This window comes from Sapajus apella, unplaced genomic scaffold, assembly GCF_009761245.1.
Source record: "Sapajus apella isolate SASKATOON/1434 unplaced genomic scaffold, GSC_monkey_1.0 scaffold53, whole genome shotgun sequence".
NCBI classification, from domain to species: Eukaryota; Metazoa; Chordata; class Mammalia; order Primates; family Cebidae; genus Sapajus; species Sapajus apella.
This window is the reverse complement of record NW_022436993.1, coordinates 1,911,793-1,929,323: the sequence shown is the minus strand read 5'-3', so window position 1 is coordinate 1,929,323 and position 17,531 is coordinate 1,911,793. Positions and strand designations below refer to the sequence as shown.

Sequence of the window (17,531 nt, the reverse complement as noted above, 5' to 3'; positions counted from 1 at the left end):
GCTAATGTTGTATTTTTAGTAGAGATGGGGTTTCCCCATGTTGGTCAGGCTGGTCTCAAACCCCTGACCTCAGGTGATCCACCCACCTTGGCCTCCTAAAGTGCTGGGATTACAAGCATGAGCCACCACACCTGGCCTCAAAGATTATTTTTTAAAATTACATATCAATTTGGTATCAGAAAAAGTGGTTTTTCTCTTAGTATATAAATAAATAAAATGCAAGTTAGGAGTATAAGCAGTTGTGAATCATTACAAGCAGTCGGGGATAACTAACTCCTACGGATAACCATTTGTATCCTGTTCCAAAGTCTTATTTTATAGTTTGAAAAGCACTTTGCACACAGTTCTTGTATATAAAAGTAAAGGTGTAATTATAGGATATAGTGTTCCTGCTTTGTTTAATAAGAACCTCATTTAAACTTGACAGCTATGGTATTTTTTTAATGATCAACTTCTTTTCTGTTTATTGTAAAACTAAGTTAAAAATAAAAGGTTAATGAGAAATGATACGGCTTTTATTACTTGTTACTGTTAGCATATTGATTAGATAAGAATTCAGTGAGAATAAGTAGTGGTCACACATAAAGTAATCATGACTCTCAAAGCCAAGCTATTCCATATAATTTGATAAATTCAGAAACTGGGATGAAATTTAACTTATTTGGTCATCTGGTTGAGAATACTAGCAATCCAGTCAAATTCTTGGTTTCAGTTATCATCCCAAGTAACTGGCTTCCCACAGTCACACAGTGAACCCTAATCAACCATCTTATTATTTGAGATGGAGTCTCCCTCTGTCGCCTAGGCTGAAGTGCAGTAGTATGATCTCGGCGTCCTGCAAACTCTGCTTCTCAGGTTCCAGTGATTCTCCTGCCACAGGATTACAGGTGCCTGATAGCATACCCAGCTAATTTTTTGTGTTTTTCGTAGAGACGGGGTTTCGACATGTTGGCCAGGCTGATCTCGAACTCCTGACCTCAGGTGATCCACCCACCTCTGCCTCCCAGAGTGTTGGGATTACAGACGTGAGCCACCACGACCAGCCCTAATCAACCATCTTAAATGCACATCTCTGGCCTTATGTGGAAAATTGTGAGAGTGTTTCATGTTTTTAATACCCATCTATGACATGTAACTTCTACAGAGACTGGTAAAAGTGATGTTAACTACTTGTATCATTTAAGGTACCAGTATTCTGCTGCATGTAATAGAAACCCAACTGTTGTGGCTTGACCAAGTAACTGGGTCTTTTCCTTTGATATAAATCTGGAGGTAGAAGACCGGGGCCAGGAAGGTGCTTCCACAATGCCATTAGGTAGACAGACAGGCTCCTCCTGTCTTCCTTTCTCCCATCTTTAGTGTGTAGCTTTTGTCTTCATGCTTTTTTTTTTTTTTTTTTTGAGACGGAGTTTCACTCTTGTTACCCAGGCTGGAGTGCAATGGCGCGATCTCGGCTCACCGCAACCTCCGCCTCCTGGGTTCAGGCAATTCTCCTGCCTCAGCCTCCTGAGCAGCTGGGATTACAGGCACGCGCCACCATGCCCAGCTAATTTTTTGTATTTTTAGTAGAGACGGGGTTTCACCATGTTGACCAGGATGGTCTCGATCTCTTGACCTCGTGATCCACCCGCCTTGGCCTCCCAAAGTGCTGGGATTACAGGCTTGAGCCACCGCGCCCGGCTGTCTTCATGCTTAAGATAGAGAAGTACATCTAGATCTAATGTCTGTGTAATAGGCAGGCACAGAGTGAAATGCAGAAGGCAACTCCCAGTTGTATTTTTCCATCTGATTAGGAAACAGTAACTTTTTTGAAAGCCCCACACGGGAGCCTCTTCACGTCTCATTGGCTAGAACTGGCTCTCATAGTTATATCTTTGCCTACAAAATTATTTAACCACTTCTCAGTCTTTTGGCTAAGATCAAGTGTAGTATGAGTTCTTATTAGTATATCTTTTTTTTTTGAGACGGAGTCTTGCTCTGTTGCCCAGGCTGGAGTGCAGTAGCACAATCTCAGCTCACTGCAACCTCCACCTCCTGGGTTCAAGCAATTCTCCTATCTCAGCCTTCCAAGTAGCTGAGATTATAGGTGCCTGCCACCACGCCCATCTAATTTTTTGTAATGTTGGTAGAGATGAGGTTTCTCCATGTTGGCCAGTCTGGTCTCAAACTCCTGACCTCAGGTGATCCACCCGCCTTTGCCTCCCAAACTGTTGGGATTACAGGCATAAGCCACCGCATCTGGCCATGGACTATATTTTTTTTAGAACTGTTTTAGGTTTACAACAAAATCAAGTGGAAAGTACAGAGTTCCCATATCCCACCCTCCTCTCCCCTGGCCCCACCTGCACAGCCTCTTCCACCATCAGCATCCGGTGGAGTGGTACATTTGTTACATCTGATGAACTAACCTGGATGTATCATTACCATGGGCCTCATTTGTAGTGTACATTCAATGGCAGATATATATTTTAAATTTGTTTGGATACATATTTAAATTTTAAATATGTATCCACCATTATATCATACAGAGTAGTTTCACTGCCCTAAACAATCCTCTATGTGCTACCTATTCATCCTTCCCTGCTAATTTCTGGCAACCACAGATCTTTTTACTGTCTCTATAGTTGTGCGTTTCTACAGTGTCATATATTTAGAATCATACAGTGTGTTGCCTTGTCAGACTGGCTTCCTCCAGTTAGTAAAGTGCACTTAAGGTTCATCTATGTCTTTTCATGGTAGTTCATTTCTTTTTAGTGCTGAATAATATCCCATTGTATAGACATGCCACAGTTTATTCATTCAACTATTGAAGGAAGAGTATAAAAGAATTTGCAGGCCAGATGCAGTGGCTCACACCTGTAATCCCAGCACTTTGGGAGGCCAAGGCAGGTGGATGACCTGAGGTCGGGAGTTTGAGACCAGCCTGATCAACACAACATGGAGAAACCCCATTTCTACTAAAAATACAAAATTAGCCGGGCATGCTTGTGCATGCCTGTACTCCCAGCTACGTTGGAGGCTGAGACAGGAGAATCACTTAAACCCAGGAGAAAGAGGTTGTGGTGAGCCGAGATTGCACCACTGCACTCCAGTTGGGGCAACAAGAGCGAAACTGCATCTCAAAAAAAAAAAAGAATTTGCAGCCATACCATTTTTATTTGGAGGTGTCGAACTGGTTTCTTGAATTCTTTGTTTGGTGTCTGACAAACATCTCAAACTTAGTATGTTTACCCATTCTGTCCCTTATTCCAGTTCAGGACGTAGCACCGCAATTGGCCCACCTGTTCAAGCCGGAAGTTAGGTGTCAAATGTGGCTCCTCTTTTCTCTCACCTGCCTCATCCCATATAAGTAAAGTCCTGTTGCTGCTACCTCTAAAATAGGTCTTGAATCCAGATGGACTGGTGGCTGAATTTCAGGTGACTATAGCTGCACATGCGAGGTCTGTTAGTAGTAAACGGCATTTGTAACTTTCCACTGAAGGCCATTGTCTTCTGCATTGGAAACAGGCTCACAGAACATTTCCCCAATTATTCAGTAATGTTTCAAGTCCCTGTTAAGGTTAATATCCTGGGTAGCCACTAAATTGGCTTGTTCCTTAATCTACTCTGTTGATTCCAACTCTCCAAAGTAATCACTATTAATCCTGAACATACAGTGAGTCATCAATAGCTCATTTTAACCTACTCTCGGCCTTTTATTGTGGCAGAGCAACGATTTCAACAATTTGTGTTTGATTCCAAAACTTTTTTTTTCTATCTACCACTGGTAAATACCATGAAAGGATAATAGATAGTTCTATTATTTTTCCAAATTAAAGGGAAAGATGTAATTCACATTAAATGAAGTTTTTAATGGCTGTATTTTGAACGTTTTATTACAAGTGACCATTAAATCTAAGTCATTATTGCTAAACCAAGATCAGTAAAACCATTAACCCATGGATTCAATTATATAGCACTAATTATAATGGTGTATCTTTCACTGTAACTGTTTTAATTTGCACATTTTGTCAACTGCATTATAACAGGGCTCTTTATTGGGATGGTCATGGAAAGTACAAACACTAAAGCCAATGTGCAAAAGGAACAAGTTTTTTTCTTTCCCCCTAGAGACGGGGTCTCACTTTGTTAAAAAGAATGATGTTGACAGATTAATGTACTTGTGATAGTTGTATTTATTAAGCAAAACACAATTATTTTTTGTTTCTTAAGGATCAGTCTATTTCTGATAATGTTGCATGTTTTAAATAAATGACAATAATATTCTATTTTCTATTAAAATTGAACAAGCCATTCAAAGTGCTACATTATATTACACCTAATCGTTCCAGTACTGTTTTATTTTGAGACCAAGTCTCATTCCATTGCCCAGGCTGGAGTGCAGTGATGTGATCTCAGCTCACTGCAACCTCCGCCTCCCGGGTTCAAGTTATTCTTGTGCTTCAGCCTCCTGAGTAGCTGGGACTACAGGCGTACATCACCTTATCTGACTAATTTTTGTAGTTTTAGTAGAGACACGGTTTTGCCATGTTAGCCAGGCTGGTTTCAAACTCCTGGTCTCAAGCGATTTGCCTGCCTCAGCCTCCCAAAGTGCTGAGATTACAGGCGTGAGCCGCAATGCCCAGCCTCCAATACTATTTTAAATAAATACATATTGTGGAGCAAGGGCCAATGGAAATCAAGGCAGCAAAACTGTATCATTAGTAAAGTAAGCAAAAGCCTTAGTCTTTTTCTTTATTCCTTATTCCCCAAAGGAATTACTAAGTGAAGGAATTTTCCAGCTGCATTTCTCAGGTCACAAGTATGGCCTTAAATGATTGCCCTTGAGAACACAGCTTTTGCAGTTAATCATGTGCAAATAAATTACATTCAACTGAAACTATGACTATTTTGTTATTTTAATACTAAACTGAACAGTGAAATGAAATCAGAGGAGAAAGAAAATGAAGCTAGTGGCTTACTTTCAATAGTGTCTTCTAATTTTATTGATGCTTCAGTTTTCATAAAGTGCAATAAACAAATAAATAGATGAGAAAAGCTTTGAAGATTTATATATAGTTTTGAGATTAAGATAAATTACTGACTATATTCCTTTCAGCCCTTTAACTTTGTGAAAGCTGTAACGTATATGAAAAGCACATTGAAGCAGGTAACATAATCTTTTCCCCCTTAGATCAATCTACTATTAATGAGTAAATAATTATGCAAGCTTATTCTATAACACAAGGCTAGACTACAGGGAAAATTTTTGTGCTACAGACTAAATCCAGATACAGTCAGGTGCTGAGCATTATTCCTGGCTTCAAAATAGGAGGTATCTGTTTCGTCATCTGGCTGGGGAATGAAAGGCATAGTTTGATGCTGCAGATTTTCCCAGTCCGCATCACTGAAGAGAGGATGACATTTTAGCTCTTAGGAAAAATACAAAACAAAACAGAACACTATGATATCATTACCTAAGTAAGTACTGCTTTACAGTAATTATGATAAGAAAAGAATGTCTCACATATAATTTACCTTACTTTATTATGCCAGTTTTGCAGATGTTTGTTTAATGTCTGTCTCTCTAGGCCACATACTCCACATGGACCATTTTGAATAGCACTTGGCATATAACAGGTGCCTGGTTTGTATTTGTTTAATGAGAAAATGAATGATCTGCCTTAACTTAGAAGCCTGTCTTTCTCACATTTTTTTTTTTTTTTTGGAGATGGAGTCTTGCTCCATTGCCCAGGCTGGAGTGCAGTGGCACAATCTTGGCTCACTGCAACCTCCGCCTCCCAGGTTCAAGGGATTCTCCTGCCTCAGCCTCCCAAGTAGCTGGAATTACAGGTGCCTGCCACTACACCCAGCTAATTTTTGTATTTTTAGTAGAGATGGATTTCACCATGTTGGCCAGGTTGGTCTTGAACTACTGACCTCAGCTGATCTGCCCGCCTTGGCCTCCCAAAGTGCTGGGATCACAGGCGTGAGCCACCGCACCCACCAGCCCTCATTTTTTTTTGAGACGGAGTCTCTGTTGCCCAAACCAGAGTGCAGCAGCGCAATCTTATGCTCACCGCAACCTCTATCTCTGGGGTTCAGCAGTTCTCCTGCCTCAGCCTCCCAAGTAGCTGGGATTACAGGTGAGTGCCACCATGCCTGGCTAATTTTTTTTCTTTTTTCTTTTTTTTTTTTTTGACACAGAGTCTCACTCTGTCGCCCAGGCTGGAGTGCAGTGGCGCAATCTTGGCTCACTGCAAACTCCGCCTCCTGAGTTCAAGCAATTCTCCTGCCTCAGGCTCCCAAGTAGCTGGGATTACAGATATGTGCCACCACATCTGGCTAATTTTTGTATTTTTAGTAGAGATGGGGTTTCACCATGTTGGCTAGGCTGGTGTCAAACTCCCAACCTCAAGTGATCTGTCTGCCTCAGCCTCCCAAAGTGCTGGAATTACAGGCATAAGCCACCGTGACTGCCCTGCCTGGATCTTCTTACAGAATTCCTGACTCAAGAGAGTGTGGCCTACTTTCTGCTCCTTGATAAACAAACCATGCCACTGGTCTTCCATGATGAATGCTCCAATTCTCACTCTAAGGCCTTGCCACCTGTTTATATCAGCACACTCCTTAGCACTATCTATTGCCCTGGACAGCCTCAGCATGAAGCTCACCCTCCTTTACCTTTCTCCCTTGTGCTCCATCCTTATCCTTCACGGTAATTTCAAGATATACACTGATGACATTTCTAACACGTTCTCTTCACGGTTCTTTGACTTCCTTAATTTCACTGACTTGCATCTCTATAACATATTAACTTCTAGCATATGGCTACACTGGAAGCTCTATATCACAGAGCTGCTCTGGTTACAAGATCTCAAGCCTTGCTCACCTCTTTACTGCCATTTCATTACCTGTCATTGTTCCTATTTCCTTCTACCTAGTAAAATGAAAATATGCTCTTTTGGGCTAGGTGTGTTGATTCATGCCTGAAATCCCAGCGCTTTGGGAGGCTGAGGTGGGCAGATTGTTTGAGATTAGGAGTTCGAGACCAGCCTGGCTAACACAGTGAAACCCTGTCTCTACTAAAAATACAAAAATTAGCCAGGCGTTATGGGGTGTGCCTGTAGTCCCAGCTACTTGGAAGGCTGATGCAGGAGAATCACTTGAACCTGGGAGGCAGAGGCTGCAGTGAGCCGAGATCATGCCACTGTATTCCAGCCTGGGTGACAGAACGAGATTCTGTCTAAAACTAAAAAAATTAATAATAATAATAAATCCTTCTTATGAGTGATAGTGCTTTTTATAATAGCAATCTGACCAATATGTTGCTTTTGGACACTCATATCTATTCTGAAATAATACTACAAGGACTCAATCTATCCAAATCCAATGTATGCCACCGGAAGTTGAAATGTGTGGGTGTTTATGTGTTTCAAGTAGCATAATCTAAGTCTGAAGTGTCTTGAAAAAGCTAGAACTGAGTTTCCAAATGTCTACTCCCTCACTTTTCACAGGTTTCTGCTCAAATCCCCCTCTTCACAGAGGTCTTCCTGACCACACTGTCTAAAAAGAAGTCTCCTGCCATCACTTCGTGTCCTCTCACCCTGCTTTATTTTTCTTCCTAGCATCTACCATTACATGACATTATATTGTGCCTGTAACTGTTCACTGTCTCTCTGCTAGAATGCAAGTTGCATGAGGACAGGGATCTAAGTCTAGTTCATCCCTAGGGTATTCCCAGTGCCTAAAGCAATATCACCTAGCTGCTAGAAGGCACTCTATAGGATTAGTTAAATCAGGGAGTAAACAAACTGGGCCAGGTGTGGTGGCTCATGCCTGTAATCCCAGTACTTTGGGAGGCCAAGGCGGGCAGATGGTTTGAGCACAGGTGTTCGAGACCAGCCTGGGCAACACGGTGAAACCGCATCTCCACTAAAAATACAAAAATTAGCCGGGTGTGGTAGTGTGCACCTGTAGTACCAGCTACTTGGGAGGCTGAGGTGGGAAAATCGCTGGAGTCCAGAAGGTTGCAATGAGCCAAGATGGCACCACTGCATTCCAGCCTGGGCGACAGAGCCAGAATATGTCTCAAAAAAAACCTCAAACCAAAAAAACAAATTGTTGATCTTATTATAGGGAACACTTAGAAGCTGATGCAAATGACATATTTCTGAGCTCCTTTTCCTGAATGCACCCTGCTTGACATGGAAATGCATTTTGGGACATAATGCTTGTTTCTATAGTACCATACCTTGTTACAAAAAGGATTTTAGGGCAACTGCTACTGAGATTTGCTAGTTTCCAAATTAAGGTTTAATATACTCCTGCACTGTGAAAATTATTGAGTGGTTTATAATATACCAAGTTTGTCTTAAGCCAAGCTGGGATCCAGTACAATTATCAATAAATAATAGTATCAAAAATGAAGCAATAAGAAATTACAGAACATCTCTCTAGCAAGATTAGGGAAAATAAATTTGTTAAAAAAATTACAGAACAGAGGGTTTCATAAAAAAAAATTCCTGTTACTTCCTTAACTTTATCAGGCTTTGAAAAACCCAAGACACAGGTTAGGAGTGGTGGCTCATGCCTGTAATCCCAACACTTTGGGAGGCTGAGGTGGCTGGATCACGAGGTCAAGAGATCAAGACCAGCCTGGCCAATGTGATAAACCCCGTCTCTACTAAAATACAAAAAATTAGCCAGGTGTGGTGGTGTGCACCTGTAGTCCCAGCTACTTGGGAAGCTGAGGCAGGTGAATTGCTTGAACCTGGGAAGTGGAGGTTGCAGTGAGTTGAGGTCACACTACTACACTGCGGCCTGGTGACGAAGCAAGACTGCTTCTCAAAAAAAAAAAAAAGGAAAAACCCCTAGACACTAAGAAGATAAGATTGTTTTAGGACAGGTGTGGGTAGCTCATGCTTGTAATCCCATCATTTTAGGAGGCTGATGTGGGAGGATCCTTTGAGCCCAGGATTTTAAGACCAGCCTGAGCAACATACTGAGACCCTGTCTCTAAATAAATAAATAGCAATAGTAATATATTTACAAACAAACAAAAAATGAGGTAAGACTGTTTTAGATACTTGCTTGAGATTAATACTTTTTTTTTTGAGACAGTCTCACTTTGTTGCCCAGGCTGTAATACAGTAGTGCAAACATGGCTCACTGTAGCCTCAACCTCTGATCTTCCCGTCTAAGCCCACCAAGTAGCTGGAACTACAAGTGCGCACTGCCATGCCTGGCTAATTTTTGTAGAGACAGACTTTCACCATGTTGCCCAGGCTAGTGACAAACTTCTGAGCTCAAATAATTGCCAGCTTCATCTTCCCACATGCTAGGACTACAGGCATGAGCTACCACACCCAGTGATTAGTAAAATTTAATGCATGAATACAGTATTGTAATTTGACCACACTAAATTTTTTTTGCGCCTCTTCTACCATGTGATACATTGAACTTTCATGTGGAATAAGGACCAATATATCAATGCATACCTAGAGGGAAGAAATAAATTATCTTTGTACCAATTTAGCAGTCAGCTTATCTGTAGTATTATATTGGAACTTAATATTTTTGTAAATATTCACCATCTGGAATAAATCAATAGTAAAATAGTATATTAACACAAAACCGTACCTTTCATTCCAGCTCTCTTTGTATCATCAATGGTTAGAAGTATTTCTACTGCACTTTGAGCATTATCAGATAACTTTTCTTCACCTTCTGGCCAAGGAATATCTAAAATTACACATATACAAATAAACTTGTTTATCACTGCTCAAAATAATAATACTCACAGATAAATGACTATGTATATATAAATTATCCCAATGGATTAGATAATGTAACCAAATAACACATATATAATGACTATACAAATAGTCATATGGTCACTCATATATAATGACTATATACATATAGTCATATATATAGTTATTTATATATAATGACATATAGTCATTATATATGTTATTTGGTTACATTACCTAATTATATATACATAAAATACTATATAGTCATTATATATGACTACATATATACTCACTGTATTGTAAGTATATATAGTATATATACAGTCACATATATAATGACCATATATATATATTTGATAGGGAGTTTCACTCTTGTTACCCAGGCTGGAGTACAATGGCGCAATCTCAACTCATTGCAACCTCCACCTCCCAGGTTCAAGTGATTCTCCTGCCTCAGCCTCCCGAGTAGCTGGGGATTACAGGCGACTGCCACCACACCGGCTAATTTTTTGTTATTTTTTTTTTTAGTAGAGATGGTGTTTCACCATGTTGGCCAGGCTGGTTTCGAACTCGTGACCTCAGGTGATCCACCTGCCTTGGCCTCCCAAAGTGCTGGGATTATAGGTGTGAGCCACCTTGCCAGGCCAGTAAATGACTATCTTAATAGGATAAAAATAATCACCTCTTTTCAGAATATTCTGGAATACTTGTTGTGGTGTTTCATCATTGAAAGGGGGAATTCCTGTTAGAAATTCAAACAAACAAACTCCAAGTGCCCACCAGTCTACCGCAGGACCTGTAATTGAAGAGGAAATAGCTAAAGTTGCAAGCATTCTCTATAAATATTTGATGAACAGAAATATTAATTGTGGAGTCCTAATTAGAGAAAAGGAGTTAGGTTGGTGGGACCAGGGGAAACAAAAAGAAAAAGCAGATAAGCTGTAAGTCTGCCTTCCTTCATGGTCCAGAATGCACAGCCCTCGTGTACAAATAACTCACAATTGTCCTGTGCCCAGCTATCACCAGACCCTTTACTGACGGAAAAATACAAGGTAGGGCTGGGCACAGTGGCTCATACTTAGAATCCCAGCACTTTGTGAGGCTGAGGTTGGTGGATCACCTGAGGCCAGGAGTTCAAGACCAGCCCGGCCAACGTGGTGAAACCCTGTCTCTACTAAAAACCCAAAAGTTAGCCAGGCGTGGTGGTGCATGCTTGAACTTGGGAGGTGGAGGTTGCAGTGAGCTGAGATCATGCCACTGCACTCCAGCCTGGGTGACAGAGCAAGACTCTATCTCAAAAAAAAAGAAAAGAAAAATGGGAGTTAGCTCACTGCAACTTCGGGGTTATTAGTACTGCACATAGCCCTCTCCAGCACAAGCACCATCCTATAAGATCTCCAGCAAGCCTTTGTCTCCTTGTAATCAGCTCCTCTCTTGCTTGTTGCATCCTTGCAATGTATTTTCTTACCTACAACTGTCTTGGTCAATTCCTTTGCTGCCCACACCACCAGCCCCAGATAGTCACTACCTGAAACATTAATATGTGCACATTTAAGGTAGTCATTGCCTAAGTCTTTGTTCTGTGTTCATAAAGTGTAAAAACCCACATTGCTTTCACTTGGGCATATGCCTAAGTCTTTCTTCTGTCTTCATAAAGTGTAAAAACCCACATTGCTTTCACTTGGGCATGTGATAATTGCTTTCCTCTTTATTTTCCAAGTTTAGATTATGAATTGCCACAGCTGGCTAAAGAAAAAAAGACATTTTCATTTATTAATAATTTCTGACATTCTGGATATGTTATATATCCTAAATCCTAAAACACAACCCAAGAGAGTACATTTAAGCTAAAATTATTCTCTAAAATAGACAGACTACTACTCAATTTCATATCAGGAAATGTTAACATTTACATGATTATTCTGTATGCCACACAAGGTATGAGATAAGGAAGCAACATTCATACTAATTGGAGGAAATCCTGGTAGGGAAGGCCTTAATTACAGAGTATTTTAATGTGGCTTTATTCCTTTTAGGAACACAGAGGGACAAATCAGTTTAACAAAGAATATTCACTTAAACTATGGTTTCAAGAGGTAATAAGGAGTTGTCTTAAGAAATAGGTAAAACTGATTCCTAAATAAAATCTTAATTGGATGCAACATTTATATACAAAGATGTTTTAAACAATTATTTTAAATATGAGCTTATGAACTATAAACTAGTTTATACTTTAGTTTTATGAATAAAGTGTTTCCTAAGAAAAGGTGAATTTTTAGTTAAAAAATGGATAACTTCAGTATAAATTAAGAATAGGAATTCTAGTCTAGTGCTAAACTTTTCCTATACGTTACTCTTTAAAGATAACTTCACGAAATTCATTATTGTGGTTAAACAACTGCCACCATTCCATTTTAAGACAACTAGGAAAGCACTGTGGAATCTGACTTTAGGAACAAAGTTGCATGCATTTAGAGTGCCATTTTACCTGCAAGCCATATAATCCCATCTTCCCTCAAAGGAACACAAAATGCAAATATTCTACAGGCTTCTATTTCTTTAATACTATAAAAACATACAGACCACCAAAGTTAGTAGGCCTTTCAAGCAGCACTGAGAAAGAATTAACCCAATGGATTAGATAATGTAACCAAATACAAAAGTAGAAGGAAATTAGAAAATTTTTTTTTACTTATTTTACTTATGTTAGAAATTAGGCCCCTTTTACCAGTTCAGCCAAAATATGCTTGTGTTAAAAAAAAAAAAAAAAAACATGATTTCTCCATAGTTATGCCACACATACCCATATACTTAAGTCAAAGTCTAATAAGATCACATCGTGGAAGAAAACTTAGCAATTATGTTATTATGTTCTTAGCCAGAGAAAAAGAACATTGCTGGTTTTCTAATTCAAAACTCACTCCTTTAATTTGTAGGGATATATTAATATTGATGTACTTTTTTATTTTCTAATAATAAAATTAAAAGATTTGGAAAATTAAAGCCCTTCTGTAGTTGTTAATTTTTTTGTTTGTTTGAGATGGAGTCTCGCTCTGTCACCCAGGCTGGAGTGCAGCTCTTGGTTCACTGCAAACTCTACCTCCCAGGTGCAAGCAATTCTCCTGCCTCAGCCTCCTGAGTAGCTGGGATTACAGGCGTGCACCACCACATCCAGCTAATTTTTGTATTTTTTTAGTGGAGATTGGGTTTCACCATGTTGGCCAGGCTGGTCTTGAACTCCTGACTTCAGGTGATCCGCCTGCCTTGGCCTCCCAAAAGTGCTGGGATTATAGGCATGAGCCACAGTGCCCGGCCATTTTAAATATCTGAATCAATACTATTTCTTCCATTGTAATAAAAAAGACTGCATTTTCCCTCTGTGCTACCTTTAAAAGTTAATGAAAAATGCCTCAGGCCTACATTTCTTTTCACAGGGAAGAACCACCTCTCTGGATGTCTTGCTGCTGAGAAGACAGAAGACAGTTCATTTTTGTATTTCACAAGTGAGCTAAAAGGAAAACAGTTTTTAAAGTAGTGTGATCTAGTTATACTTTGACTGTTCAGTTTAATGTGCTTTGCCGCATTGCTTTATAGAGAAGCTCACTCACCGGAAGTCAGAAATCCTGCATGTAAGAAAAAAGTAGTTAGGTATATTGTATCAAAATTATTAGAGTCCATTCCCTCATCATTCACTGATCTAGGCACCAGGTATTTTGCCAAATATGAAAGATACAAAGATGATTAAGAAAAATCTCTTTTCCCAAAGAGAAACCAGCCTCCTCTGGGAGAGACAATTCAGACAATTTTAACATACTGTTTAAGAAGCTGAAACAAATAGGTGCACATAAAGTTACTGAAAACTCAGGACAGAGCTCATCTTGGCTGGGGGGCAAGATGGGGGGGCATCAGGAAGGTCATGGTTGAGCTTCAGCATGTTGTCAGCATGTTTAGCTGAGGGAGCTAGATGCCTCACTAAAATAGAGGCGAGATCCCATAAAATACATCTTTACGTTTGAAGCTTACTTTCACACCGTGTTCTAAGTTAGAGATAATGCAAATTGTAATACAGAAAACAGGCTAGCAAATCTGTAATGTAGCAAAAGAGGCGCTACATAAAAATCAGTGCTCACAGGAACTTACTGGCTTTGGCTAAGAGAGAAAGAGGAACATTAAAAGTGTCTATTTCTAATATGGTAGAGGTTATTAATAACAGTTACTGAGTGCTTCCAAGGAATTCAGGAGTGCTATGTAAAAGGCAGAAAACTCACACTCCCCTCAAGAAGTTTTCTTAAGCTTTTGTAGTGGGGACAAATGTAACAACTAATTACAACACAGGAAGAATGGCCTAAGTTTTAAATAGTTTCTAATATGGTAATATAGGAGTAATTCCCAGTAGTTGATCAAGAGATGCTTTATGGAAGAGGTGACATTTGAAATGATGAAATGAGAAGGAATTTAACTGGAAGACACTTGGAAACTGGCTTTGCTCAAGTAAGGTTAAATACACATGCAAAATAAGGAAGACCTGAAAATTAAATGTATTTAAGAAATGGAATGGGAACATAAGGCACATAGAGAGAAGGCTGGTATGAGAGCTTATAGCTTCAAATATCATGATCAATTTGGATTTTACTTAGCAGCTAACAGGGAGCCACTTTAATTTTTTGAAAAGGGAAATACAATGAGCCATGTGGTGGTTTGGGAAGAAAAATCTGGTGGCAATGACTATTGATAATGAAGTTGAAGAGACCAGATAGAAGGGCACTAAAAAAAATAAAAGAGAAAGATGAGTTCTTAAAGAGAACAGTGGCAGCAAAGAAAATGAGAGGTGAAATGCTGCAGAGATCTATTTAGATGGATTTAAATGCTTGAATGTAGGGACAAAGATTGTGTCACCATGAAGGTGATGAAACTGAGGTAGGGAACAGAGGAAGAGCTAGCTGGATAACAAGTCCTGTTTTGTTTTGAGATGGAGTCTTGCTCTGTTGCCCAGGCTGGAGTGCAGTGGCACAATCTTGGCTCACTGCAACCTCTGCCTCCTGGGTTCAAGTGATTCTCCTGTCTCAGCCTCCCGAATAGCTGGGATTACAGGTGCATATCAACATGCCTGGCTAATTTTTGTATATTTAGTAGAGACAGGGTTCACCATGTTGGCCAGGCTGGTCTTGAACTCCTGACCTCAAGTGATCCACCCACCTTGGCCTCCCAAAGTGCTGGAATTACAGGAGTGAGCCACAGCACCAGGCCCCACAAGTCCAGTTTTGACACCCAACATTTGAAGGACTAGTAGAATACCGAATAGCTTGGCTATTGGCTGTGTGTCTGCTGAGTAGAGAAAGTCAGGATTAGATACAGAGATTTGGGAATCATCAACATGGAGGTGAGAACTGAAGTCATGGGAGTGATAAGCTGAATAGCAAGCACGTGTAAGGCAAAAAGGGTAAGGGGGGCTGGGCGCGGTGGCTCACGCCTATAATCCCAGCACTTTGGGAGGCAGAGGCGGGTGGATCACAAGGTCAAGAGATCGAGAGCATCCTGGTCAACATGGTGAAACCCCGTCTCTACAAAATTAGCTGGGCATGGTGGTGCGTGCCTGTAATCCCAGCCACTCAGGAGGCTGAGGCAGGAGAATTGCCTGAACACAGGAGGTGGAGGTTGCGGTGAAATGGCTCTCCAGCCTGGGTAACAAGAGCGAAACTCCGTCTCAAAAAAAAAAAAAAAAAAAAAAAAAAAAAAAAAGAAAAGGGTAAGGGGAGAATCTCAAAGAACTATATTTAGAAGCGGCAAGGAAGGAACTGAAGAGCAGCAACAGAGGTCAGGGGAATGAGAAGAGACGGCTGGATTTGACAATAAGGAAATCACTGGTGCCTGTTAAGAAGTTTCAGTTAAATAGTGAGATGATGATTGCCAGAGCAAAGTAATCAAAGAAAGAGGAAACCTTTGAGAAGTTAGGCAATGAGGGGAAGACAAGGGTGGAAACTTATTTTCAGGCTGAGGATAAAAGACAGCAAGGAAATAAAAACAGAAGAAAGGATGTGAGAGGTGGCATGGGGAGGATGAAACAGATGATCATGAAAAGAGCTCAAAGAAAAGGGAAGTAAGTAACATCAACATGCAGAAGGAGTTCATGTTACAGGCTGAACTGTGTCCCCCCAAAAAAGATATGTTGAAGTCCTAACCCCCAGTACCTCAGAATGTGACCTTATTTGGAAATGGGTTTCCGCAAATATGACTAATTAGGTTAATATGAGGCCATTCTGGAGTTAAGATGGGCTCCTAATGACTGGTGTCCTTCTAAGAAGCCAGCCCCGTGATGATAGAGCCACAGGGAGAACACCATCACAGAAAGAAGGAGAACTGGAATGATGCATCTTTAAGTCAAGGAACACCAAAGATTGCCAGCAAGCCACCAGAAGCCAGGAAGAAGCAAGGAAGGATTTCCCTTCTTTGCCGGGTGGAGTGGCAGGCACTTGTAATCCCAGCTACTCGGGAGGCTGAGGCAGGAGAATCACTTGAACCTGGGGGCGGAGGTTGCAATGAGCCAAGATCATATCACTGCACTCTAGCCTGGGCAACAGAGCAAGACTACATCTCAAAAAAAGAAAAAAATGTGAGGTAAGATAATATCAGGGGTGGCAGGTGGGGCTTCTCTAGAACATTAAGACTGCAACAGAAGGCAAAGGACAAATGGTCACATGTACTCCAACGTTTGGTCTTTTACATTCTTAGAGTGGGACAGCCATGGGCACTACTGTCTTATTTTCCTATGATAAATGCCATATACATATGAGAGTATTGCATGAGTTCATTTTCTTTTACTTTAGGTAATGTAAGAACTGAAGAAATTTTTTAAAATTTTACCTCGAAAGATAATGTAGTGATAGAGAACACTTTAAAAACTCAAGACATGCATGCCTTACCATGGGCCCTGCCTAGTAACAGCTCGGGTGCAAGGTAGTCCGGGGTTCCTAGAATTCGTCCATCATCAATGGGGGCTGCCCCTCTTCTCACACTCTTCGGAGTTCGGTATGGAGTTCCTGACTTGATCGGATTTGGGGTCTGCTAATTCAAAAAGCATTTAAGAGATAATAAATATCTTAATTCCTTTTACACTGAACAGAAAATGGTGAAACACACAAGCAAAATAACTAGCTCATAGGCTGCTAGGCATAAAAGATGTAGTCAAATCTTTGATAAGTATGGAAAATGAATGCATAGTTATAATTATGAAAAAGTCTTTTTATCTAGTGAAGTTCAAAAGCTTAGATAACATGGATTATTCCAATAAGATCTGGATAAGAAACAAAAAAACTGCAAGAAAAATGTTCGATGAAAAAAATCTGCAAGAAGACCGATAGCATGGATTAATACAAGCTTAAGAATAGCCACTGAGGAAGGCTATGGCTGATAAATGATTAAGGCAACATGTAAGACATAACTACATATAACCTCTTGTGCTAAATAGCATTTAAAAGTTTTTAGGATAATTTGTTATTTCACAACAATTTTGTAAGACCAGCAGGACAGGTGCCATTATCCCCTACAAACATTTGGAAAAACTGCAGGTCTGAGGGCAAGGACCTTCTAAGTCATTTAATAGTAAGTCTTGGGTAGAAAACTCAAGTTTTGAAACACAAATCCAGGGTTTACACCTTTTATATTATGATGCTTTCCCAAAGGAAGAAAAAAAGTAGAACTTTGGGTTGGTAAAACTTTAGAAAATAAAAACAAAGTAATCTTTGAAATATATATTTTTCAACTTTTATTCTGTTAAGAAAAGAGATCATCTAAATA

At 40.1% G+C, this 17,531-nt stretch overlaps 1 protein-coding gene and 1 pseudogene across 2 annotated transcripts in view; one reads left to right on the top strand and one right to left on the bottom strand.

The window, feature by feature from the left end:
- Positions 1-1,893: 1,893 nt before the first annotated feature.
- Positions 1,894-2,034, top strand: LOC116527259 (annotated as a pseudogene).
- A 2,916-nt stretch (positions 2,035-4,950) lies between these two features.
- MASTL (microtubule associated serine/threonine kinase like) overlaps positions 4,951-17,531 on the bottom strand; it is a 38,141-nt gene continuing 25,560 nt past the window's right edge. The window contains exons 9-12 of one of the 2 annotated variants that reach the window (XM_032243814.1): positions 16,658-16,799; positions 10,420-10,533; positions 9,622-9,723; positions 4,951-5,411 (exon numbers count right to left, since the gene is read on the bottom strand). In XM_032243814.1, coding sequence (XP_032099705.1) covers positions 5,254-5,411; positions 9,622-9,723; positions 10,420-10,533; positions 16,658-16,799 — 516 coding nt within the window. In that variant the 3' untranslated portion in view covers positions 4,951-5,253. The remainder of the gene's footprint in view (positions 5,412-9,621; positions 9,724-10,419; positions 10,534-16,657; positions 16,800-17,531) is intronic. The other variant, XM_032243815.1, reaches the window with a different exon arrangement.